This window comes from Canis lupus, chromosome 27 (genome assembly GCF_011100685.1).
Source record: "Canis lupus familiaris isolate Mischka breed German Shepherd chromosome 27, alternate assembly UU_Cfam_GSD_1.0, whole genome shotgun sequence".
Taxonomy (NCBI): Eukaryota; Metazoa; Chordata; class Mammalia; order Carnivora; family Canidae; genus Canis; species Canis lupus.
Window position 1 is genome coordinate 37,447,648 of NC_049248.1, and position 27,012 is coordinate 37,474,659.

Genomic DNA, 27,012 nt, shown 5'->3' on the forward strand with positions numbered 1-27,012 from the left:
ATTATCCCAGGCAATTTTTTAATCTCATCTTTTGAGGGTTTAAGACTTAATAAGCAGCAAGCTAAAACTGTAGTTAAATGTGTAAATCATTTGCACAAATAATCGATAATAGGATTTATTAGGGAATATAATAGCCAGTCTAACACTTAATCTTGAGTAAATGAATAATTTGTGAAGTACTTCATGACTTTTCAGGAAATTTATAATCACACGGTTAGATTTACATCAGAGCTTTGGGTAATTTCAGAATATAAAATAATAAAAATATTATAGGACGAGTTCTTGAAATTTGAGATAAAAAGAGCATGATTGATGTTATGAAATCATTGTTTTAATTATACTTTCTTTAGCTGTTAGATTATATCCACTGCCTTTTAATGCCAACTTTTGTGGTTTAAAAAATCCGTTTTAATCATCTCCGTTTCCAGCCCCCTTTCCCTGCTGTTTTACCTTTGCAGAGTTGCCCATGTATATCATGAGGACTACCAGGGGCAGGTCAACAGACACTGCCATTAAAAGCAAAGGCAAAAGTCAACATTTATTTTTTCATACTTTTCAATGAGGGTGGTATTATGACTTGGTGTAAGAACTGCACTCTCCTGCTGAAAGTAATAAGAATGGGCTAGAGTTCTCAGAGAGGCCCCCTGAGCACCCAGAGGCAATGCCTAGGGTGAGAGTGTCTTCCATGGGTCTCCAGGGCCGGTGGCTTGGCTCTCAGCTGAGTCAAAACTCAATTCGGTCCATCTATCTGGATAATCAATCTCTTGGAGACTCACATTAACCAAATCATCTGAAAATGATGCATACATCAGAATCCCAGTTAGTTAAGTTGCAGTGAAAAATACATACTCTTTCCTGTTACCACAATTTCTGAGCTGGCCAGGGGTGGTGTGCCATTCTGCTCCTCATTGTGACCAACGGGCCGAACATGGTATTTTGCACATAGCAGCCACCCAGTAGGTATTAACTAAATTTAAAGGAGAGACAAAAAGAGAGGGACACACACACACACACACACACACACACACATACAGAGAGAGAGAGAGAGAGAGAGAGAGAGAGAGAAAGGGAGTAAGACTGAGGAGGAAAGGATATAGTTCCAATAGAATGTCAACCAAATCGTCAAAGCTTACTGTTCCATCCCACTCCCCAGGCAACACAGTTGTGATCTACTAGTTAATGCTACTTCATACTAGTTCTTCACATTCCTTTTTTTCTCTTGAGAAAAAAGAAATGAATTCTTTCACTCTCCTTTCTTTCAGTCTTTTTCATTCTCTTTATAATTCAGCCTTTCTGCAGAGAGATTACCTTATAACTGGTAAAAATGTCAACTTTTCCAAATAAACTTTTCCAGCCCTACCTCTCGGACTCAAAAATTGTCAACTTACTCAAACTTCCCAAACCTCCCTGGACACGTTTTAGTAGACAGTCTCTTTATTCTTTGAGATGGTCTCCTTCCAGATTCAGGATCCCCTTCTTCACCTGTATGTTCCATCTACAATGAGTGCTTCTTTGAGTCAAAAATATATTTCAACACATCTCCCCACCCCGTTCCCGAAAGGTAATGGCAATTCCATGTCAGTACCCAGTCCCCCCAGCCAGCAAAACAAAGAAAAAAGAAAATCTTGTATCCAATTTGTAAATTCCTGTGTTTGAAACTTATTGCCACTTGTGACCTCACAATTATGCATGGGCATTGACAGTACAAATTTCATCTTCTCTTGAAGATGAAGACATCTTCAATGTCTCCTGGGTGACATTTTGGCACCCAGGATTGTGCAACAGTTTTCTATGTTAAAAAATCAAATAATAATTCCCTCATTCTAACTCTTGGCCCAAATCAGACCTTTGCATGTGTCAAACAAAGAACCGCTGAACTGCCAACTGAAGGAGTCCATGGCTGATGAATTACCTGCAAAGCTCTGAATCCTGCTTCGAAAGTATACACAAAGCACAGGACCTGATAGTGGCTGGTGGGTGACACCAAGGAGCCCTCTGAGCCTATTCCTGTCCTGAGTCACAGCCTCAAACACATCATAGAGCTGGCAGGGAACAGGCACAGAATTCAGACTTCCTCTCTTAGCCATCTTTCCCAACAAATGTCTAGGGAAATTTTCTCTGTTAGGGCTATTATTATTATCTTCATTATTCACACTAAAAATAATAAAGATAATGTTGAGACTGAAAGTCATTGTGATGATGCTAATAATGACTAATATTAATCAAAAGTCTCTTCTGGCCCAATCTCTTCCTAGTATTTCATAGATATTGTCTCATTTCATCTTCAGAACAATTCTATGAAGTTTTATCATCTTTTTCATTATACAGATGAGGAACTTGAGGCCTAGAAGATTAAAAGAAAAAAAAACAAAACTTGCTTAAGATTAAGCAATCACACAGCAATTAAGTGACATTACCATTACTGGACTTCTGGATTGTTCAACCGCTCATTTCTTTCTTTCTTTCTTTCTTTCTTTCTTTCTTTCTTTCTTTCTTTCTTTCTTTCTTTCTTTCTTTCTTTCTCCTTTCTTTCTTTCTTTCTTTCTTTCTTTCTTTCTTTCTTTCTTTCTTTCTTTCTTTTTCTTTCTTTCTTTCTTTCTTTCTTTCTTTCTTTCTTTCTTTCTCTTTCTTTCTTTCTTTCTTTTTTTTTTTAAAGACTTTATTTATTTATTCATGAGAGACACACAGAGAGAGAGAAGCAGAGACAGAGGCAGAGGGAGAAGCAGGCTCCATGCAGGGAGCCCAACGTGGGATGGGATCCTGGGTCTCCAGGATTACACCCTGGGCCAAGGCGCGCTAAACCACTGAGCCACCCGGGGTTGCCCTCGACCCTTCATTTCTTAACTAGTACTTTTGACCTCTCCTATAGGAAATCCCAGTAGGGAAATAAATCATTTGCATGACACAAGCCAGCAAGAGAATCTCAGATTTCTAAAAATCTCATTAGACTGTTTTTTACATTTACCTTTTGGTCAATTCTGACTTATTCGGGGGCCAATATGGCTAGCTAACCTCCTAGGTTCACCTACCTTTATGCTCTACTAAACTTTTTATCACTTTCGGATTTACATCCCACCCTATCAGAAGGGAAGGAGGGAAACAAAGAGATAGAAGATAGAATTAATTGTGTTACCATAACAGCTTTGGGTACAGCTGAGAGACTTTGAAACTAATGTATAAAATTAAGCTTCAGGATTATCTACTTCTTTATACTTCATTCATCTGGATATAATGAGATGAGTCAGCCAGTAGCCAAATCCCACTTACAATTGTGATGTAAGTATTAGAAGAAAAGCTTCATATATTATACTTCTGCCATTGTTGCCCTAAGAACATTTGCTTTATGTTTTCTTTTTTATAGTTGGAAATTCTGTAAATGTAACTTATGAATAGCATTTACATGCTCTGACACCATAGCCTTTCAATTTCTTAGTATTGACCCAGCCCTTAACATGTTTATAAAGGCAAGCTAATGCATCAATTGCTTTGATATTTATTTCAGCCTATTATCTTGCTTTTTTATGATTTTTCAGAAATTAGGAATATTAATAACAGACAGGTATGCAGGCAAATGAGAGTCTATCCTCTGTTCAGTGGCACCTAGAGAAGGCAACCACAATTTCCCTCGATATTTATTTCCAGAGTTTTTACATCTAAAACCTATTCCTGTGAATGAGTTGCTTTTCCTCCTGCCCCATCCCCATGGAGATGGAGAACAGTTTGTCACAGGAACAGGGAAGGGTTAACTTACATGCCATGAAATGTTCTGAGTTTTATATATATGGAGAAGACCCAGAAATTAAATTTTAATAGGCCTCCAGATTTGGGCAGCAATCAAAGATTTTCTCTATAGCAACAATTACACACACCACTGATCTGAGATCAAATATTTATGTCTTCCCCTACATGCTAGAGGACTAGCATTTTGCTAGTTACTGTTATTACCAGGGCAATTCAATAGAGGGCAAAAGAGACTAAAGATGTCATTTCACAGTGGAAACTGTAAGAGAAAGCAATAACAAGCCTGGAAAAGATTAAGCACAATTGGAAATGAGTCTAAACTGAAATAAAATACTGTATTTGAGTAGATTTTTTTAGGGCTATAATTTTAACTTCTACTAAAGGACTGTCGTTTCGCCTATCACTGAAACACACACAAAAGAAGACAAAGAAGCCTGATGCTAGCAGGAAACAAAAGCTCTCCCCTATTTCATAAAAGTACTTTCTTTTGTACAACTGTATTGTTTGAAGAAGAAGACTCTTCCATTATGCCTTGGGGGAAATGTAGCCATTTTGAAAAAATGAAATATAAATTATACTTTCCTTTGGAAGAACTTTGCGTCCTTTGGCATTACTAACACAGAAAGCAGTAACAGAGTAAATTCTGCTCATACAGGACCCCATCAGGCAATACCAATGTCTCACTCACTTTAACAGACGAGAGCTTTCTTTACATTGCCATCATTATCACCATCACCACGATGACCACGTTACCAACTGCTATACTGTAATATCTTTAGAGATGCAATGTTGCAGTAAATTCCTCCAAGCCAGGTATTTTTCAGGTACTATTACAGAGCTGCCCTTGAAGAATTTATGATTTAAGAACTTATATTAAAGTATCACATTGCCATTCTTTCATGGCTTTATTTCTTTTCTGTTCACATTTCTGGTGATTTTATTTGGTTCCAGGAGGGCTGTGAAATTCCGTTATTTCTTCCCATTTGGCTTCAAGTATAGAACTCAATGGGCCTCCCTAGGACCTCTTCAATCTCCACTGGGGCCTCTAAACTGGGAATTGTTCTGATGAGGATATGGTCCCTGGGCAAAGTACTTGTATAATCTGGATGGGAAGACCAGAGGCAAGAGAAGGTATCTAGGAATAGAAGGCAGTTCTAAGTAATAGAATAACATGCATGGCCAGAGTTCAGAAGGAGAGAACATTAGGTCTGCTGGGGTCTTTAAGGGCTCCCATGTGGCCAAGACTGAAGGAAAGTTGATCTCCAAATGATGTGAATATCCAATGTGAAGGCTAGGAGGATGGAAGGGGTAAGGATGCTCATGGAGCAGTAAACAGCTCTGTCATCTCTGATGTGGTGTCTATGAAGGCAAGAAATAGGAGATAAGATTGAAGAAGGAGCTTGTGAGAGTCCTTGAGTGAATGCTGGGCTTAGAGATTTGAACTTTATTTTCCACTCATGTTGGAGTTGAAGATTTCTAGAATAGGGAAGCGACAGGAGGAAGATGATATCTTAAGAAGATTAATGTGGGAGCAAAGTGCGGAACAGATGTGAGAGGAATGGAAATTCCCTCCCTGGAATGGGAAAACTCACTAGGAATTCCAAATGCCAGGCATCATTCATTCATTAGCGAACATTTGTTGTTTATTATGTGCTAGGCACCATTCCAGGTCCCAGGAATACAGTAACGAACAAAGGTGGGTCCAGGGTTTTGTGGGGAATGAAATTCAAATAATTTGAGGAGCCTTCTTTAAGAAAAAGAATACCAAATTAAAAATACAAAATGACGATCCCTGAGCATAAGCCTCATGAGCTTCATGGTAAATCTCCATCTGGCTGATGAGATAGACCAGGTATGCTCTCCCTCGAGACTTATGTTCTAGAGGAAGCAGGGAGGAAAGATGGACAATAATCAAGTAAACAAATGAGATTTTTTTCAGAGAGTGATATTTGTCTTGAAGCAAATAAAATGTCTTGATAAAGAGTAGGGGGTTGAGGGATCCCTGGGTGGCGCAGCGGTTTGGCGCCTGCCTTTGGCCCAGGGCGCGATCCTGGAGACCCGGGATTGAATCCCACGTTGGGCTCCCGGTGCATGGAGCCTGCTTCTCCCTCTGCCTGTGTCTCTGCCTCTCTCTCTCTCTCTCTGTGTGACTATCATAAATAATAAATTTTAAAAAATTAAAAAAAAAAAAGAGTAGGGGGTCGAGAAGGGAGAATAAGGATACAGCAGCTTCCGATGGGCTGTCTGGGAAGGTGGACAGCATTCCAGGCAAGGGGTCTGTCTGGGGACACACTAAGGTAGCATGACCGAGGAACAGATGCAAACCAGGATGGCGGAACATAGTGAGTGGGATAGAATGTGATGTCTAAGAGGTAGGCAGGAGCCCGGTTGTGCCTCTGAGGAGTGTTTCAGTTGTGTTTCAGTTAGTTCAAAACTTAATGTTTTGAATAACCACTTGGTTATCTCACAATTCTATGAGTTGACTGGACTCAGCTGGGCGGTTCTTCTACTTTACATGATGTCAGCTGGGGCTATAGAGCTAGACAGGGCTGGGACAGTCAAGATAACTCACTCAGTTGTCCAGTGCCTTGACAGAGATGACTACACTGCTGGACTCAGCCAGACACTGGCATGGGTGAGCCTCTCCCTCTCTGTGTAGGTTCAGGGTCTCTCCCCTGAGATCTCACTGCAAGATAAGTAGCTCACCTCTATGGCAGCTCAGGGCTTCTAGAAGTACTAAAGCAGAAGCTTCCAAGACTTCTTAAAGCTTCAGCCCAGATGTGGTACATTGTCACTTGTGCTGCATTCTGTTGGTTGAAGGAGTGACAGGGCACTCACATTCAAAGAGGATGTGAATACTGAGAGATGTTTCACTGGAGGCCAGCTATCACATAAACCATTTACCTTTTTAAAGACCACTCTGCGGGTGGGGGGAAAGCCCGCCTGGGTGGCTCAGTCTGTTGGGCATCTGCCTTCAGCTCAGGTCATGATCCTGGAGAACTAGAATCAAGCCCCTAGTTGCACTCCCTGCTCAAAAGGGAGTCTTGCTTCTCCTTCTGCCGCTTCCCCCTGCAACTCCTGTTTTCTTGCTCCCTCTCTCAAATAAATAAATAAATAACCACTCTGAGGGCACTTGAGTGGCTCAGTCATTTGAGCATCGGACTGTTGGTTTCTTTTCTGGTCATGATCTCAGCTTCCTGGGATAGAGCACCTCATGGGACTCTGTGTTCAGCAGGGAGTCTGCTTCTTTTTCCCCCTCTCTGCCCTCCCCCTGTTCACATGCCTGCTCTCTCTGTCTCCCAAATAAATAAATCAATCTTTAAAAAATAAATAAAAGACCATTCTGGCTGTGGAGAACGCACTGTAGTAAGACAAGAACGGAAGCAGAGAGGCCAGGTAGGAGGCAATGTCCTGGGAAGAGATTGTGGTTGCCTGAACCATGGAGTCACTGCGGATATGGACTGAAGTACATGGATTTGGGGATACGGTGGAAGAGGGTATGTTCGCCCAGTAGTTAGAAGCATGTCTATCTGCCATATGCTGAAATAAAAAGAAGAGTAAGGTGTTTGGATGTTAGTCATCAGGGAGCAATTGAGGATTTCTTGAGTGAGGAATTAGTAGAAGGAAAGCCGTGTTTATAGATGATTCATGGAGGGTTGCCTGGGTGGCTCAGTTGGTTATGTGCCTGCCTTTGGCTCAGGTCATGATCCCTGGGTCCTGGGGTCAAGCCCCACATTGGAAGGCTCCCTGCTTTGGGGGGAGTCTGCTTCTCCGTCTCCCTGTGTCCCTCCCCCACTTATGCTTTCTTTCTCTCTCTTTCTCTCAAATAAATAAATAAAATCTTTTAAAAAATTATTTATGGGGCAGTAGAGTGCAGGAGAGGGAAGAAACCTGAGATAGGAGACAAACTAGGGAGTTCGTTCTTCCCGTGGTCCAAGGCTTAGATGGTAAACCCTAAACTGTAGTGATAGCAGGTAGAGTTGAAAGGATGAGTAGCAATAGAGGAGAGAAACATTGTGAGGGGAGAGCTGATAGTCCTCAGTGACTGCTTTGATATGGGGACTAGAAAAAGAATCAGTGACGGGTGCATTAATCAAGATGAATTTATCCAGTTTCCAAGCCAGGGCAATATAGGTGGCTGGTACCACTGACAGAAGAGGAAGTTTCAGAGAAGGAGCTGGCTTTGGGGGAATAATAAGTCAAGTGTTCACTGTCACACCTGTTGCTTTCAGTAGGGCCATCCAGAGACAAATGCTCTGCATGAAACACTCGGGAAAGGTAAGGCTGGCCCTGGGGAGGAGTAGAGCCATCTGAATACACATAGAGGTGCCAGGTGACACAGTGGGAGAGAAAAGCCCTCCTGGGACTGGGCTGCTGGAGCAAAAGAACAGAGGGGTCAAGGACAAAATTGTTTCAAAATACAGATCTGAAAAACTGAGAGTTTCAAGCAGAAAAGGAGCGGTTGGTAGAACAAAGGCTACAAAGAGCTGTAGGATGGTATAAACATGGGCTTTGGTAATTGTGAGATCATTAGCAAGTTTTCAAAAAGCATTTTGAAGCGACTGGATCAAAGATTAGAGAGATAGGATTTCAGGGACTAAGAGGAGGCAAAAAAGGGAGAGGGGTTTGTGGCAACTGGTCCAGACAACTACTTTCTAGATACTGACTCTGCTTTGGTTGCAGGAAGGAGAGAGAAAGTGCAGGTCTTATAGCGAGAGGCTTTAAAGAGACCTGGGGTGTTGAGTTACCCACTAGCCCTTTGTATCACTAGAAGTAAGAACTGCATTTACTTATAAAAATGAAAACAATAAAAACAAAGCTTACCATGTTAGAGAAACAGTAGTTTATTTATTTTTTTTAAGATTTTATTTCTTCATGAGAGACAGAGAGAGGCAGAGACACAGGCAGGAGAAGTAGGCCTCCCACGGGGAGCCCGATGTGGGACTCGATCTCAGGACCCCAGGATCATACCCAGAGCCCAAGGCAGACCCTCAGCCACTGAGCCACCCAAATGCCCCTAGAGAAACAGTAGTTTATTTTTTTTGAGAAACAGTAGTTTAAAGTGAACATGGCATTTGTTCTGCTCTGAACTAAAAAGTGTTCCCCCTTTATAAAAAGAAATGAATCACTTTCTTTAGCAAGAATATGAAAACTTGGTTTCTTCCTTTCTCATCCTAAAATACAGTTTTTAAGGGCCTCTGTTTATAGGGGTGATGAGGGAAAAGAACTCTCAGAGAGAGGGGGATAAAAGGCATTTCACTTGGTCTTCCTGCTTGACCCTTCCTACATCAGCCAACTCTAATGAAACCTGTAGCTGGCTGTACTTTACTACCTTAAAAATATCTCCTCTTACGGATTTGGCAAGGAGATGACAGGTCTTCTTTTTTAAAGAATTTTTTCCCTCTCTTTTCTAACTCATTTAACAACTAGTTCACATGAATCACAAGACCAGGCTACTAGAAGCTTGAGATATTTCCAAGAAAATGGGGGAGGGGGGGAATACTAGCATCTATAGATCTATAGGAAGAAAAACTTACACACACACACACACACACACACACCATGTTTCTGAGAAGTTGACATAATTTCAATTGCTTAATCCTAAACTCTAACAACAAAATGTCATCATCATCATTATTATTATTTTGCACTGGAGACAAATGGAAGAGGAGCCAGAGTTCTCTAGCTCTTGTATTAAGAGGAAATAATTGGATTCAAGCAAAGCTGAGTTTGAGTTTCTACTTCATCACTTACCGACTGTGCCAGAGGCTACTAACTGCTCTAAGTGTTCATTGTCAACTTCTATTTAGGAAGAGAATACCCTAAATTTTAGCAGGACACATGGCTGCCCAGCCACAGGCTACATTTCTTAGCTTCCCCTGCAGTTAGGTATGGCCCATGCATCTAAGTTCTGGTCAGTGCAGTGTGAGCAGGAAGGATTTTTCCAAGTTCTGGGTCATCTCCCTCAAGACAAAGCTGGTAGCCCTAAGTATTATTTTTCCTTCCCATCTGCTGAAACACACATCTAAGGGGGTGACTGAGCTTTTGCCATGCAGGAGATGGCAGTAGTTGTATAGTGAGAACCTGGGTCTCAAAACGATCTCGTGGATTATTGCTGCTCCAACAATCTGGAATGCTCACATTGGGGCTGTTAAGAAATAAACATTAACTTAATTAATTAAGCCACTATACTATCTGGTCTCTTTATTACAGAAGCTCAGACTATAACCTCAAAAATTCATTTGTTAAGAGTCCTTGGTGTTTAACCCCTCCGGGTCTCAGTTTCTTCTACAAACGGGGGTTAATGCCTACCTCACATCTGTTGTAAAGATTACATGGGAAAATGCATGGGGTGGGGTGGGGGGTGCTCAGAGCCCGGCAGATGACTGGTATGTGATAAATATTTGTGGTATTCCCTTCAATCGTGTAGGAACATGGGCTTCATATATCTTTTCAATGAATACAGGAAAATAAGGAGACTGAGTCAAGTAGTTGAATAATATGATTTGCACTGTATAGGAGACACCAATAAACCCATCACACGTTGAAGATGTCATAAGCCAAAAATGCATGCAGCACACCTGACCCACCAGACACCATAGCTTAGCCTAGCCTACCTTCAGTGTACTCAGAACACTTATATTAGCAAAACCATCTAACACAAAAACTATTTTATAATAAGGTGTTCCATATCCCATGTAACTTACTGAATATTATACTGCAAGTGAAAGACAGACTGGTCCTATGGGTGCAGTGTGCTTGTAAGGACAGGGGCTGTTTAGTCCCCGGATCCCGGGGCTGAGGGGGAGCTGCAGCTGGCTGCCACTGCCCAGCAAGCATCACGAGAGAGCATCGTGCTGCATCCTGCTAGCCTGGGAAAAGATCAAAATTCAAAATCAAGTATGGTCTCTGCTGAATATGAATCACTTTTGCAGCTCCATAAAGTCAAACAATCATAAGTCAAGCCACCGTAAGTCGGGGCAGTGTATATACAAGGCGCTCACAAGTGTTCATCATATATATAAGCTTCTTGAGAGCAGGTTCTGAGACTTGCTTCCCACTGTTCCCCAAGTGCACACACATAGTAAGACCAAATATTTGCTGAGTGAGGAGAACATGGATATAAAACGTGAGTTAGCTGTTTTTATCTCCATCACTTCCTTCCCTCCCCGGCACCCCACCCAAGGAAAGAGGGAGCGGACATACAGAAAGAAGCAACGTGTCCGAGTTGACACAGCTTGTAAGTAGCAGACTCGAGATTCTCAAACCAAATCCAGGTCTCCCTGGATCCTTGTTTTGGGGTCTTTTCACCCTGACCCCTAGATAGATACTCCTTCTTGAGAGCAGACTTGGAAACAAGTAAGATATTTGGGCACCTGTGGGTGAAGATAAACAATCTGAAGCCAACGGGAAGTTGGAATTTTTTTATATTTTAAAATTTGCCTAGGTTCTGCACGACCCTATAGCAGCAGTAATTGCCCCCCTCTCTTGCTTCATAGAGGGTCTACACTGATCTTACACACCCTGCCCATTTTATTCCACCAACGTATGGAGTAGCTAGGCCCGCTGGATCCCAATGGGAAAGAAAAGTTTAGATACATTTCTTTAAAGACCCTCTGTTCAATGGCTAGAGTGACAGATCAGCAGCCTTCAGCCCCAGGTGGTATTTACACTGGAGAGGAGAGATGAGAGAAGCCACCCACGGGGCTAGTGTATTCCAAATCTAGCTGTTTCTGCAGTGCCCTTCGCAGTTTCATTCTATTTTTTTTTTAAGATTTTATTTATTTATTCATGAGAGACACAGAGAGAGAGAGAGAAGCAGAGATACAAGCAGAGGGAGAAGCAGGCTCCATGCAGGGAACCTGATGCAGGACTCGATCCTGGGTCTCCAGGATCACACCCTGGGCTGAAGGCGGTGCTAAACAGCTGAACCACCTGGGCTGCCCCATTCTAACTATTATGGCAACACATGAGGCCCTGATCCTCAGTGAGACTGAGTCACTGCTCTTCAGCGAGGGGACAAGCAGAACTAGTTCCCCTGTGCAGAGCCATTGGTGGACTATGACCGTGAATTACAAACTAGTGGCAGATTGTTTTCGGCAGCTATCTGATAAGAAAGGTATTGGCCAACTAGGCTTTAGTTGGATGCTTTTGCAGAGGTGTCACTATGTTAAAAAAAAAAAAAAAAGAAGCAGATGAGGAAGAAAAACTCCAGGAGAAAAAAAGGGCCCTGTGAAAAGACTTTGTTCTCTGTTTAGATTCAGAGATGCTTCCTCCGTGGCATCCCAGGACTACTGGCTGACTTGCAGAACAGAAACTTATAACGGATCATCCTTCCACATTTCTTCTCAGGGCCCACTCACTCACAGTAGTACAATTACTACTATTTATTAATAGTAAAATAAATTGACATTTATTTGTGTTAACTATTGTGTGTGTGCATGTGTGTGCATGCATGTGTGTGTTCCCAGGTTTAGAAAGTTTCTTTTTTTTTTTTTAAAAGATTTTATTTACTCATCATAGACATAGAGAGAGAGAGGCAGAGACACAGGCAGAGGGAGAAGCAGGCTCCATGCAGGGAGCCCGATGTGGGACTCGATCCCAGGTCTCCAGGATCGTGCCCTGGGCCAAAGGCAGGCATTAAACCGCTGAGCCACCCAGGGATCCCAGGTTTAGAAAGTTTCGACAAGCATTATCTGCAAAGACTGTATTTGTTCTCAGATATCTATGGTGATATGACTTAATACTTTTAATTAATACTTTTCTCTCTCTCTCTTTCCATTCCTTCATTTTAATCCCTTCCTTCTCTTACCACTCCTTTTTTTTCTCTAACCTAAATCACAAAGGCAGATATTGTTCAGAGTGAGCATTTTAAGACCATGTCAGTCCCTTTCCAATTCTTCCCTGAGATGTGAGGAAGAAAGACGCTCTTTCTTTTTTTAAGATTTGATTGGTTTATTTGAGAGAGAGAGAGAGAGAGAGAGTGTGTGTGTGTGTGTGTGTGTGTGTGCATGAGTGAGGGGAGGGGCAGAGAGACGGAAAAGCAGACTCCTTACTGAGCAGGGAGCCCGAGGCAGAGGGGGGATCTCGATACCAGGACCCAGAGACCATGACTTGAGCTGAAGGTAGGTACTTAACTGACTGAGCCACCCAGGCACCCCAAAAGATGCTTTTAAGGTTTTGTCTCCCAGGGTCTAAACTTTGTGGACACTTTTGGTGAGAAGCTGTAGCCACAGAGGACAGTAGAAGAAAATGCCTCCAATCCAGATTGGCTCCCAGAGCCATAATTGCAGCTACACATGGATGCTTTGTACTCATACAGAAACCAAGGCCACGGTGGGGGTGGGGGTGGGCGGTTGGTTAAGAGTATGACTCTGGGTTTTGGCCCAGGTCATGATCTCAGGGTCGTGAGATGGATCCCTGAGTTGGGGAAGCCTGCTTGAGATTCTCTCTCTCCCTCTCCCTCTGTCCCTCCTATTTATGTTCTCTCTCTCCTTTTTAAATAAATAAATAAATAAATATTTTAAAAAATCAAGGCCAGGGACACCTGGATGGCTCAGTGGCTGGGACGCCTGGGTGGCTCAGTGGCTGGGACGCCTGGGTGGCTCAGTTGTTGAGCATTTGCCTCTGGCTCAGGGTGTGATCCTGGAGACCAGGGATCAAGTCCCACGTCAGGCTCCCTAAATGGAGCCTGTTTCTCCCTCTTCCTGTGTCTCTGCCTCTCTCTCTCTCTCTCCCTCTGTCTCTCTCATAAAAGAATAAATAAAATCTAAAAAAAAATGTCTTTAAAAAAAAAAAGTCAAGGCCACCCCAACATCTACCCCCTTGGTGGCAACATACATAGACTAAGAAGACCTTTTGTATCTTCTGAGGTTCAGATTAGACAGTGATAAAAAAAAATTGTTCTCAAATTAGATCATATAAGGAAAGATAAAGGAACAGAAATGCATCTGGGGATGGGGAGAACCTGGGGCTGAACTGGGGTTTAAATTGCTGACCTTAAATTGTGAAGAAAAAAATATTATGAAGCCAGTGACATTTTGGAACTTAGAGGCCTTTGGGGCCTTTGGTAAAAAAAAAAAAAAAAAAAAAGTGTCTTTTCTGTTTTCTTGCCACTGTGTGTGGGCAACAGGAGTGGGAGCAGCAGCAGGGAAGGGTAGATAGGGTAGGCTGGGTGCAGCCAGGAGAGAAGAGTGAAGGGAAGCAGATTTGGGTCCCGGAAATTCCTTGTAAAGAAGAAACGTGACTTCTTCCTGGCATGCCCAGTTTTTAAAATGGAGGGTAGAGGAAATCGTGTAGAACCAAGGGGCTTCTAAAACTGAACCACACTAAACATGGTACTGAGCAGATGTAAAATAAATTTCCTCCCTGATCCATACTTACTAATCCACACACAGGAAGGCAATGAATAGCCTGGAAAGTCATTAAAAAAGTATAAGATAATAAAATTATGATTGTTCAGGAGCACTATCCCTTATAGAAATTACTAGACAAGAAAACTTACTACTGGTTTAAAAAAAAAACATTATAATTATGTTGCTTAGCAGATCTCTCATTTCTGGAATCCAAGAAAGATGCAATAATCCCTTATTGCCTACACAATTCTTGCTCTGGTGGCAACAGATTTGCAATCCACAAGCTGCTCTCATGTTCCTCTGGCACAGCAGCCAGTGACAGCTTCACTGGGGAGAACTACTAGAGGAAGGAGGGACATGGGACATCTGATTATCAAGAATGAGGTGGCCCCATTTTGCAGTAAACTGTGGCGTTCATGGACTCGCTCTCAGGTCAAACGAGATACTTTCTGATATGAGTAGAGATTTTTTCCCCCACATATATATACCGTAGTGGTTTGGTTTGATTTGGTTTTGCTTCTATTACTGGAGCATGGACTATAGAGAGATCCTAGCACAGGGTTCTACGTTGTCACATCAAAAAATAAATAAGTAAAAGAGGATCCCATGCTCAAATTCACTTAAGACAGGCTTCATTAAAGATAAGCAGGATTGGTTTCAGGAGGGCTTCTGAGAGGCTTTGTGAAACTCAAAGAGGATGTGGAGCATTTCCTTAATGTATTTGGTCATCAAACTCTATTTCCTCCTCCTCCTCCTTCTTCCTCTTCCTCTCCTTCGCCTCCTTCTTCTTTTCAATTTTTTTTTCTTTAAACTAGGTCGTGTCAAAGGACTAGAATACTAAACTAAGAGACTTCCTTGAAGCTCAATATGTCATTAATTCAATTAATGTTTATGAAACCAATCAGAAAGCAATACTTAATAATCACCTACTATGCACCAAGAACTCTGTTGGGTCCATGGAAGTGAAAGAGACAAAATCCAGGGCACCTGTGTGGCTCAATGGTTAAGCATCTGCCTTTGGCTCAGATCATGATCTCAGGGTCTTGGGATTGAGTCCCACGTCAGGCTCCCTGCTCAGCGGGGAGCCTGCTTTTCCCTCTCCCCTTCTCCCTTGCTCATGCTCTTTCTCTCTTTGTCTCTCAATTGATGAGTAAATAAAATCTTTAAAAAAAAAAGAGAGAGAGAGAGACAAAATCCTTACCCTCAGTGAGCTCACATTTACTGGAGAAAGACAGACAACAAACCAGTAAACAAAGAAGAAAGTCTCACAAATGCAGTGGAGTAATAAAAGAGCCTAAGGCAACCCATGTTGAGTGGAGAGCTGAATGAGGAGGATGGAGCCTCGTGGAGACCGGAAGAGTCTTCCTGGGAAGGAGAAACAGCAAATGCCAAGGCCTTGACATGGAACCCATTTGGCTGGTGTTCAAAGAAGGGAAAGAAAGAAGCCTGGGGTGCCTGGAGCATTTCCAGCAAAGGGAGAGAGAGTGAGGGAGATGAAGGCAGGGCCAGAAGAGCCAGGCAAAGGAGCTCCCAGAAGCTTTTGTTTGGGGTTTGTTTTCACTTTGTTTGTTTTTGAGAAGACTTTCAAATTATAAAGAAGATGCAAGAGTACACAAAGAACTCCCATATTTTTTCCACCTAGGTTCCCCTACAAATTCATAGTATAATCATCTAAATTAGGAAATTAATAATGTATAAACCTATCACCAAAGAGATCCCACTTAGTTTCTATGGTTTTCCTAATAATATCCTTTATAGCAAGCTTATTTTTCTTTTGGTACAGGACCCAGGCTAGAATTATAGGCTGCATTTAATTATACTATCTCTTTAACCTACTTCAATCTGGAATAGTGCCTCAGTCTTTCTTGTATTTTAAGACCTAAATATTTTTCAAAGTGGCAGGCCAATTATTTTAGAGAATGACCCTCAGTTTGGGTTTCTCTGATTTTTCCTCATGATTATTCAGGTTATGCTCTTTGGGTAGGAATTTTTCAGAAATTATTCTGTATTCTTCTCAGTCTCACATATCAGAAGGCATAATAATGTTAATTTGTCTGATTTCGAGTGGTGTTAATTTGATTAAGATGGTATCTATCAGCTTTCTCCACTATAAGGTTATTACTTTTTAAACTTTAAAATAAATTATTTTGTGGGGGAAGAAGCTTTGAGACTATGTAAATATCCCACTTCTCAATAAACTTTCACCCCCTGGCTGTAGCATTTATTGATGCTTCATGTCAGAACCATTGTCATGATGATTGCCAAGTGGTAATTTCCCAATTTGTTCAGTCCTTCAACATTTATTAGTTGCATTATAATGTAAGAAAGGGTTTTCCCTTTCCCCCATCCATCCATTCATTCATTCATCCACTCATCTGTGTATACTCATAGGTTTCTATTAGAGTCAATGGATTATAATTTTCTACTTCATTATTTCTTTGGATGCTCAAATTGTCCAGATTTAGCCATTGAGAGTCCCTTCAGGCTGTCTTCTGCTCTTCTGACATGTCTTCCTCATTTTTTAAGCTCTTCCTTACTTACTTGCCCAAGAGAATGTTCTAGGCACCTCTCGTGCTTCCCCTGCCCCAGTCTTGGAACCAGCCATTTCTCCCAGGACCCTTGGCTTATTTTAGTGGGGAATGGTTTAAGAAACCAAGATTTGGATGCTAAGTGTGGTCATAGCTCCTAGGATATTATCGCTTCTTGACCCTCTCATTGGACTGAGGTGGGAAACACACAGACATATAACACATATCTGCATCTATTTCTCTGGCTAGCTAAATTTATATATTAATATATAAAATAAAAGTTATATAGATAGATAGATACTATGATTTCTCTAATGTCTCCAATTCTAATCATTCCTCTTTATGTAACCAATCTTTTAACCCAACCACTACTTTCCCAATCTTGGAATGCTATCTCCTCTACTGCCCAACAGCCACTTCCTCAGCTCTGTTTCCTTGATCCCTGTTCTTCGGGCCCTGCCACCTGTAGCTACCTCAAAGGAGAAAAAAAAAAAAAAAAAAAACAAGAAACCTGATGACTTTTCTTAAAGAAAAAGTAAGAGAAAAGAAGGGAATAAAAGAGGAATGGTAAGAAAGGCAGTGAAAGGCTTTTTCCCCTTTTGAAGAAAAATAACTTTTAAAACATGCAAAAAAAAAAAAATAGAATAGTATACTGACCCCTCTCTAACATTTATCCCTAGCATAGACAATTCTCAGCTCCTGCCCAGCCTTGTTTGGTCAATATCCCAACCTATTTACCCTCTCTCAGTATTATTTTGAAATGATCACAAAGATCATACCATTTTCTCTATAAAGATCTCTATATGCACATCAAAAAAATTACAATACTACTATCACACTTTAAAAATTCACAATTGTTTCTTAATAGCATCAAACATCTTGAGAGTGTTCTAATTTTCTCAGTTGTGGAGAGTTGTAAGCAGGGAAGGAACATATTCAGATAGAGATTTTCATAGGATCTCTTTAGCTACTGAAAGGACAATAGACTATAGAGAAAATCAATCAGCAGTTTTCTGATTGCTTTAGCCAGAGGTAATGGTTACTTGGATCAGGGTATATCTTGGAAGATAAGAAGGAGTCAGATGCTTGATGTATTGTAGAGATAGAGTGACTCAGACTTATTGAATAGCTTGCATATGGATATGAGAAAAAAAAAGAGGAATGAAGAATGATTCCTAAATTTTTGGCCTGAGCAACTAACTGACTAGCTGTTATATTGCATTAATTATTTAGTGCTGTGTAACAAATTACTCTTAAATATAATTATTTATTGTCTCTTGTGGTTCCTGTGAGTTAGGAATTCAGGCAGGTCCCAGCAGAGATGGCTTATTTCTGTATGGAGCCTCAGCTGGAAGCCTCAAGGCTGGAGGTTGAAACTATCTAAAGGTCTGTTCAACTTGCATGGCTAATGGTTAATGATGGCTGTCAGCTTAGGCCTTACCTGTCTATCAGCTGGTGTACGTACACATGACCTCTCTATGTGGTCTGAGCTTTCTCACAGCATGGTATTTGGCTTCAAAAAGTGAGCATCTCGAGAGAGATAAAGAGCCAAGCAGAAGAAGCTCTACCCTTTCCATGACCCAGTCTCAGAAGTCACACAGCATCACTTCCTCTGTACTCCACTGATCAGGGAAGTCACAAACCCTGCCCAGATCCAAGGAGAGAGATCACAGAAACCACCTTTCAATGGAGCAGTGCCAGTTGTATTGTAAGAAGAGGATGGGAAGTGGGATAAGTATTTTGGTACAGCTATCTTTATAAAATACAATCTGCCATAAGTGCTCTTCAATAAATGGTGACAACTTGGATAATGGTATTTTGGTAGTATTTATACGTCTGTTTTCCCCCAAGCAGGAATGTAGAATAGACTGGTGGACAGAAGAATCTGGAAACACCCACTGTCCAATGAGAAGTCTGTGGGGAATTTGAAAGGAACGATTCTATCAGTTTTCACTACAGGAGGATCATTTCTGACAATAAGAGGGAGAATGAATCCGAAAGAATAAGAAAACTAATAAGGAGGCTTCAGCAGTACTCCAGGGAGAAATAGCTCTCGCAATTCTGATACTTCTAATACCACCAAAGTATTCAGATTTCTGCTGTTACCACTCTTGTTCAGTTATGGCCCCACTGTTTTACCTCTTGGATTCCGTAGTTGTTAAAAGCATTCCCTTGCATACACCATCAGGTCAGCTCCCTCCTCTTTCCCTTGGTTGAACTAACCTTGCAAAACTCAACCCAAGTTCTATCCAACTGTCCACCTATTTGGCACACCTCCCCGAGTAGTGGAATGTGCCTGGAAAAAAACATACGAGCATGTTAATAGGATTTACTCGAAATCCATGACCTCATGTGGGTCTTTGGTGTGATCCTGTGCTCTTTCCCTAGTCCATTTCCAGCTGTCTTTGATAACTATTCCAAACCTCTCTGCTTAAACCTTCTTCTGCATTCCCACGGCCTGCCAATGACCTTTGTTTTCTATTTTACTGAGAAAATTGAAACGATCAAAAGATAGTTTGCAGACCTTGAGGACATTACATTAAGTGAAATAAGCCACTCACAAAAAGACAACACTATGTGATTCCATGTATATGAGATATCTACAGTAGTCAAACTCATAGAAACAGAAAGGAGATAGAATGATGGTTGCCAGGGGCTGGAGGCGGAGGGGATGGAAGTTGTTCAATGAATATGGGGTGTCAGTTTTGCAAGATGAAAAATTTCAGCCATCTGCTGCACAACAATGCAAGCGTAAGTATACTACTGGACACCTAGCAATGGTTAAGATAGTAAATTTTCTGTTCTGCAATTTTTTTACTATAATTAAAACAACAAGAATAGAACTTTCAGTCTACAACCGGGTCCACTCTCACCTGGAAGCACTGTGCCCACCCCAGGTCTCTTGTCCCTGACCCTGTCACCGTCTCCTCACCTGGCCAGATGGTCCCACACCAAGTCAGAGGTGCCAGTGGAAACAAACCAGGGATATCTGCACAGAGTTACTGCCCTAATAAAACCCCAAGGCAGAAAGGTAAACATATGTAGCGTAGAGAGCCTCAGAGCTCTTAAGGACTGCCGCCCAGAGCTGCAACAGAAGTTGCCAAGTGAGACCATCACTGGGAAGAAGTTGATGGGATTCCTGAACCAGTTGGTGGAAGATACAGAATGAAATGCACCCAAAGGAGAACTGGCTGGGTTTGGGATATGGAATAATGAAAATTGGCATCACTACCCAGAATCTATGCCAGGAAACTAAGTGGGGAGAGGAAAGGTGACAGGCATGTTGCCCAGGCTGGATGGAAACCAACTAGGCAGGACCCAACACCACAAAAGCCTGGAAGAAAGAGCAGAGACCCAAGTATTTGGCTCGTTGGTTCCCAGGTATACTGAGGGGCCGAGGGGCCCATTTGGGAGAAAAATTTAGTGTTGAGCTGGACTCATGACTCCATTGTTGGGCACCACTTAGTTCCCCGTCCGGACTCAACCGAAAAGACAATTGACACTTGTCGAAAACATCACTACGGAGTAGCCTGCTAATTCTATGATGTTATATGTGATTTCCTCCCAGATCATCTATAGGGGGGGAAAGCTGTAATTGCTGAAAATAATAAATAAAAATTAACATCTAAAAAAGTGGATCTTGGGCAGCCCGAGTGGCTCAGTGGTTTAGCGCCGCCTTCAGCCCAGAGCCTGATCCTGGAGACCCGGGATCGAGTCCCACATCAGGCTCCCTCCGTGGAGCCTGCTTCTCCCTCTGCCTGTGTCTCTGCCTCTCTCTGTCTCTCATGAATAAATGAATAAAATCTTAAAAAAATAAATTAAAAAGTGGTTCTTTATAAATACCCATTTGTGCAGAATGTTAACCTGCTGAAACAGCTCCACCTCAGAAGCATAATACACCTTTCAAAAGTTAGGTCTAAAGAAGGGACAGTGTAAGCCAGTTGTTGGTAAACTTTTTCTGTAAAGTGCTGAATAGTAAACATTTTCAGATTTGTGGACAGGCCATACAATCTCAGCAAATGAAACAGATGGTGTCAAAGGGCTGAGATAATTCTGTGACCTGACCATAGTCATTAAAAAAATATGTTCCTATTGATTATAAAAATATCTAGCAATGTTCTAGAAAAGGAGATTTCATTTCACTTTCTCTCACAAATTATTTGTAAATTAAATGCTAGTGAAAATGAAAGACTAGGGCAGCCCCAGTGGTGCAGCAGTTTAGCGCTGCCTTCAGCCCAGGGTGTGATCCTGGAGACCCTGGATCGAGTCCCGTGTCGGGCTCCCTGCATGGAGCCTGCTTCTCCCTCTGCCTGTGTCTCTGCCTCTTTGTGTCTCTCATGAATAAATAAATAAAATCTTAAAAAAAAAAAAAGAAAAGAAAATGAAAGACTATATAGCAAATCAAGTGCCATTGACAATTATGTCTTGATGTGATTTGTCCTATTCCCTAAATCACTCTCTAATTGTTACAGAAAGGAATTTCTAATCTCTTTGTTAAGGGGGATCCTTGTGTTATTTTCTCCTCATAATTCATCTTGTGAAGTATTACATATTTTTAAAATGCAGTTAAACTCTAAATAGGGACACCTGGGTGGCTCAGCAGTTGAGTGTCTGCCTTTGGCTCAGGGTGTGATCCTGCGGTCCCGAGATCGAGTCCCACATCAGGCTCCCTGCAGAGAGCCTGCTTCTCCCTCTGCCTGTGTCTCTGCCTCTCTCTCTCTCTCTCTGTATCTCTCATTAATAAATAAATAAAATTCTTTAAAAAAATTAACTCCAACTAACTTTGAGATTGTGTTATAGAAATCCATGCTGCTCCTGCCCCTCACTCCCACCTCCCACAGCAAGGACTTAGACTCCATACTATTGAACTGGCCATGTGGACATTCTGGAGTATTTGCCATTTTCCATCATGTATAGCAATTAAAGTCCAGCTATTGATAAAACTGGGGCCTCCGCTTAATTTCATAAACCAGGGATCCCTGGGTGGCTCGGCGGTTCAGCGCCTGCCTTCGGGCCCAGGGCGTGATCCTGGAGTCCCGGGATCGAGTCCCACGTCGGGCTCCCTGCATGGAGCCTGCTTCTCCCTCTGCCTGCGTCTCTGCCTCTCTCTCTGTGTCTCTCATGAATAAATAAATAAAATCTTTAAAAAAAGAGTTTCATAAACCAACCGAAAACAAAGTAGGAAAGTCTCTTTTTTTTCTCACTTTCCTATTCCTTTTTTTTCTTATTTTTTGTGTGTGTGTGTGTTTAAATTTTTATTAAGCTATAGTTGACACCTAATGTTACAGTAGTTTCAGGTGTACAACACAGCGTATAACAACTCTGTGCTATGCTATGCCCACCACAGGTGTAGCGACCATCTGCCACCACACAACACTACTACGATACCACTGACTACATTCCCTGTGCTGTGCCTTTTATTTCCATGACTTAACCCATTCCACGACTGGAAGCCTGTATCTCCCTCTCCCCTTCACCCATTTTGCTTTTCCCTCTACCCCTCCCCTCTGGAGACCATCAGTTAGTTTGTTCTCTGTATTTATGGGTCTGTTTCTGACTTTTATGTTTGTTTGTTTTGTTTTTTAGATTCCACGTAAAAGTAAAATCATATGGTGTTTGTCTTTCTCAGTCTGATGTATTTCACTTAGTATAAGGCCCCCTAGTTCCATCCATGCTGTCAGAAATGGCAAGATCCCATCCTGTTTATGGCTGAGTAACATTCCATTAAACATATAATGGGCTGATTCTGTTTGGGGCTGGTTCTGTTTGACTGTCTGTGGATGATGACACAAAGTCGGAACAGAGCCTGGAAACTTCCTTCTAGATCTCACTAGCTACTGGACTCCGTTTTAATCTCTTAGTGGAAACTTTGGGTTGCTTAATTCTGTATTTGAGGATCTTTTATGCTCTATATCATTTATGTTGTATTAAACATATGTAGAAACAATAACTTGTGAACTATGCTTTTCTATTACTTTTTAGATATATATATATCTTAAATGAATGCAATGTGCATAAATATGTTTTAAATGCAATGGTGAACCATTTGCATATTTTGCCAATGCCTCTATTTATTTGCTTTGGCATAAAGAATGAGCCAATGAACCTGTGTGTCCTGTGGAAAATGTATAAATGTTATCCGATAGTGCTCTTAGATGTAATGCTAATTAATGTTAAATCACAAATAAACAGTATTTTAAATAGAAATATTGATATATATGCACACATCTTCTTTATATTCTATTGATGGATACTTGGGTTGCTTCCATATATTGGCTATTGTAAATAATGCTTCAATAAATACAGGGATGTATATATCTTTTTGAACTAGTGTTTTTGTTTTGTTTGTTTGTTTGTTTGTTTTGGGGGGGAGGGGGTAAATACCCAATAGTGAAATTTCTGGATCACATGGTATTTCTATTTTTAATTTTTGAGGAACTTTTGCATTGTTTTACACAATGGCCTTACACTAGGGTTCTTGTTTCTCTACATCATCTCCAAAATTTGTTATTTTTTGTCTTTTTGAAGCCATTCCTACAGGTGTAAAGTTTTAATTTGCATTTCCCTGATGACTAGTGATATTGAAAATCTTTTTGTGTGTCTCTTTGTCATCCATATGTCTTTTGGAAAATATCTATTCATGTCCTTTGCCCATTTTGAGGGAAAGATTTTATTTATTTATTTGAGAGAGAGTTTAGCATTATTTGTTGTAGTTCTTTGAAATATGCTGTTGGTATTTTGATAGGAATTGTATTCAATCTGTAGGGATTTAATTGCTTTGAGTAGTATAGACATTTTAACAATATTAATTCTTCCAATCCATGAGCATAGAATATCTTTCTATTTGTTTAGGTTATCTTCAATTTCTTGCATCAATGTTTTACACTTTTCAGAGTACAGGTCTTTCGCCTACCTGGTTAAGTTTATTTACTTCTAGGTATTTTGTTATTTTTGGCACAATTGTAAGTGGAACTTTTTTTTTTTTAATTTCCCTTCATTATTAGTGCAACAGACTTCTGTATATTAATATTGTATCCTCCAACTTTACTGAATTCATTAATTACTTCTAATAGTTTTTTTTTTTTTTTTTTTGTGGAGTCTTTAGGGCTTTCTATGTATAGTATCATGTCATCTGCAAATAGTGACAGTTTTGCCTCTCCCTTACCAATTTGGACCTTTTATTTCTTTTTCTCATCTGACTGCTATGGCTAGGACTTCCAGTACTATCTTGAATAAAAATGGCAAGAGTGGACATCCTTGTGTTGTTCCTGATCTTAGAGGAAAAGCTTCCAGTTTTTCACCACTGAGTATGATGTTAGTGATAGGTTTCTCATGTATGGTCTTTATTATATTCAGGTATGTTCCCTCTACTACACCAACTCTGTTGAGAGTTTTTATCATGAATGAAATTGAATTTTGTCAAATGCTTTTTCTGCATCTATTGAGATAATGTGATTTTTATCTTTCATTTTGTTGATGTGGTGTGTCCTGTCAAGTGATTTGCAATTATTGAATCATCCTTACATTTCAAGAATAAAACCCATTTGATAATGGTGAATGATCCTTTTCAGGTATTGTTGAATTTGGTTTGCTAATATTTTGTTGAGGATTTTGTTCTATGTTCATTAGGGATGTTGGCCTATAGTTTTCTTTTCTTTCTTTTCTCTTTCTTTCTTTCTTTCTTTTTTCTTTCTTTCTTCTCTTTTCTAATGTTTTTGTCTGTTCTTGTTAAGAGAGTCATACTGGACTCATAGAATGAATTTGGAAGGTTTCCTTCCTCTTTCATTTTTTGGAATAGATTTAAGAGAATGTATATTAAATCTTTGGCAGAGGGGCACCTGGGTGATTCAGTCAGTTAAATGTCCAACTCTTGATTTTAGCTGAGGTCTGATTTCAGGGTGGTGAGGTCAAGCCCTGCATCAGGTTCCATGCTAAGTGGGGAGTCTGCTTGAGGTTCTCTCCCTCTGACCCTCCAACCTGTCTAAAATAAATAAATAAATAAAGCTTAAAAAAAAATGTTTGGCAATTGTGAATCCATTCTGGACTTTTGTGTTTTAAGAGGTTTTGGATTGCCAATTCAATCTTGTTACTAGTTAGTAATTGCTCTCTTCAGATTTTCTATTTCTTCCTGATTAACTTTCAGAATGTTTTATCTTGCTAGGAATGTATCCATTTCTTCTAGGTTGTCCAATTTGTTGGCATATAATTTTCTATACTATTCTCTTATAATTCTTTGTATTTCTGTGGTGTTGGTTTTTACTTCTCTTTCCTTTCTGATTTTATTTATTTATGTCCCTTCTCTTTCTTTTCTGAGGAGTTTGGCTAAAGGTTTATCAATTCTGTTGATTTTTCCAAAGACCAGCTCTCAGTTCCATTGATCTTTTCTTGTTGTTGTTGTTTTTCTTTTTTTAATTTGTTTATCTCTGCTCGGGCCTTTGTTATTTCCTTCCTTCAACTAATCTTGGGCTTTGTTTGTTCTTTTTTTTATCTGGTTCTGTTAGGTGTCAGGTTAGTTAAGTACTTGAGATTTTTCTTGTTTCTTGAGGCAAGCCTATATCACTATAAATGTCCCTCTTGAAACTGCTTTTGCTACATCTGAAAGATTTGGAACCATTGTGTTTCATTTTCATTTATCTTCATGTACTTTTTAATTTCCTCATTGACCCATTGGCTCTTTAAGTAGCATATTGTTTTGCCTCTATGTGTTCTTTTCCAATTTTATTTTCTTTTGATTGATTTCTAGTTTCATACCATTGTGGTCAGAAAAGATGTGTGATATGATTTCAATCTCTTTAAATTTATTGAGATTTGTTTTGTGACCTAACATGTGTCTATCCCGGAGGACATTCAATGTGCCCTTGAAAAGAATGTGCATTCTGCTGTTTTTAAATGGTATGTTCTATATATATCTGTTAAGTTATCTGGTCTAATGTGTTGTTCAAAGCCCCTGTTTTCTTACTGAATTTCTGCCTGGATGACCTATTGATTGGTGTCAAAGTCCTCTACTATTATTTTATAACTGTCAATGTTTCATTTTATGTCTGTTTAATATTTGTTTTATGTATTTAACTGCTCCCATGTTGAGTACATAGTTATTTATAATTATTATATCCTTTTATTGGATTGACCCTTTTATCATTATGTAATACCAAGGGCACTTTTTAAAGATTCCAAATTGATAAGGCATTTTCATGGAGTGGGAGGGCAATCAGCTTTTAAGGTCCTATATTTAAATCCTCATCTTGTTTGTACATATGCTCTTCGTTTATGAGGCCTGTGCTCCTACATAAAGAGGAATATAGCATCAAATGACACAACCAACTTAGTAGAGTCTGATGGCCTTTATTCAAGGGAAAATGATTCATGGCTTGGGGGGAGTACAGTGCCTTACAAACACTCTTCCCAAAGGATTTTGGGCAAGAGCAAGTTTTACAGAACATTAGAAGTGGCAATGGAGAAACAGATTATGAATGGCTTAGGTTGCATATCTGACCTTACTTGGAAAGATGGAGGAACGAGAAAATAAATATAGAGCCCAAAGTTTGCCTGGCATTGGGGACTGGCTGAACAATACAGGTATAAACAATGTCCACTCACATGTGGATTTTTTAAGATAAATATAGTACTGTACTATAAACTGTATTTTCTCTTTCTTATGATTTTCTTAATATTTCATCTAGCTTACTTTGTTATAAGACCATAGTATGTAATTCATACAACATACAATCATGTTTATGTTTATGTTTATACAATCATGTCAATTGTTTATGTTACTGGATTAATAGTTATTGAGAAGCCAAAAGTTATACACAGATTTTCAATAGTGCAGGGGGCAGGGATCAGCACCCCTAACCCTTTTGTTATTCAAGGGTCAACTGTACTGTGTTTCTGGTCAAGCAGAGCATTTACAGGAACACAGAAATTTGGTTTGCTGACATGGCAGCCCAGGCAGGGTGGCTTCATATTAGAAATTTATCTCAACAATAGCAAAGTGTTTAGAGGAACAGACCCTAGAGTCAGAATGCCCAGGTTTGAACCCTGACCCAATGGAAGAATTTGACGTTCATCATATAGCTTAGTAATCAAATGGTAGGACAGTCTGTCAGTGGATACCTCTTACTGTAATGCCACATGAAGAACACAGCATCTTCTATGACAGATTCTTGGCAAAAATGTTTATCTCTAATCTAATTAAGCCTCTGACTTATGTCCAGTTAACAGGAAATACTAGACTTTGAAAACCAGTATTAGGGGAAAATAATCATCCACAGCTCTGCTGTTCTCTTGAAAAAGTCGAAGTCAAAGTCATAGGGAAAAATAGTCAGGGAATATAACCAATCACAGTCTGTGAAATGTGATTGGGTGCTTACATGAAAAACCCAATCATA

General features: G+C 40.4%; 1 protein-coding gene across 1 annotated transcript in view; it reads right to left on the bottom strand.

Moving 5' to 3' along the window:
* Nucleotides 1-802: 802 nt before the first annotated feature.
* Nucleotides 803-27,012, bottom strand: part of LOC102155349 (collagen alpha-2(I) chain-like) — a 35,780-nt gene continuing 9,570 nt past the window's right edge. The window contains exon 4 of the mRNA XM_038577918.1: nt 803-967. Within this exon, the coding sequence (XP_038433846.1) occupies nt 906-967 (62 nt within the window). The 3' untranslated portion in view covers nt 803-905. The remainder of the gene's footprint in view (nt 968-27,012) is intronic.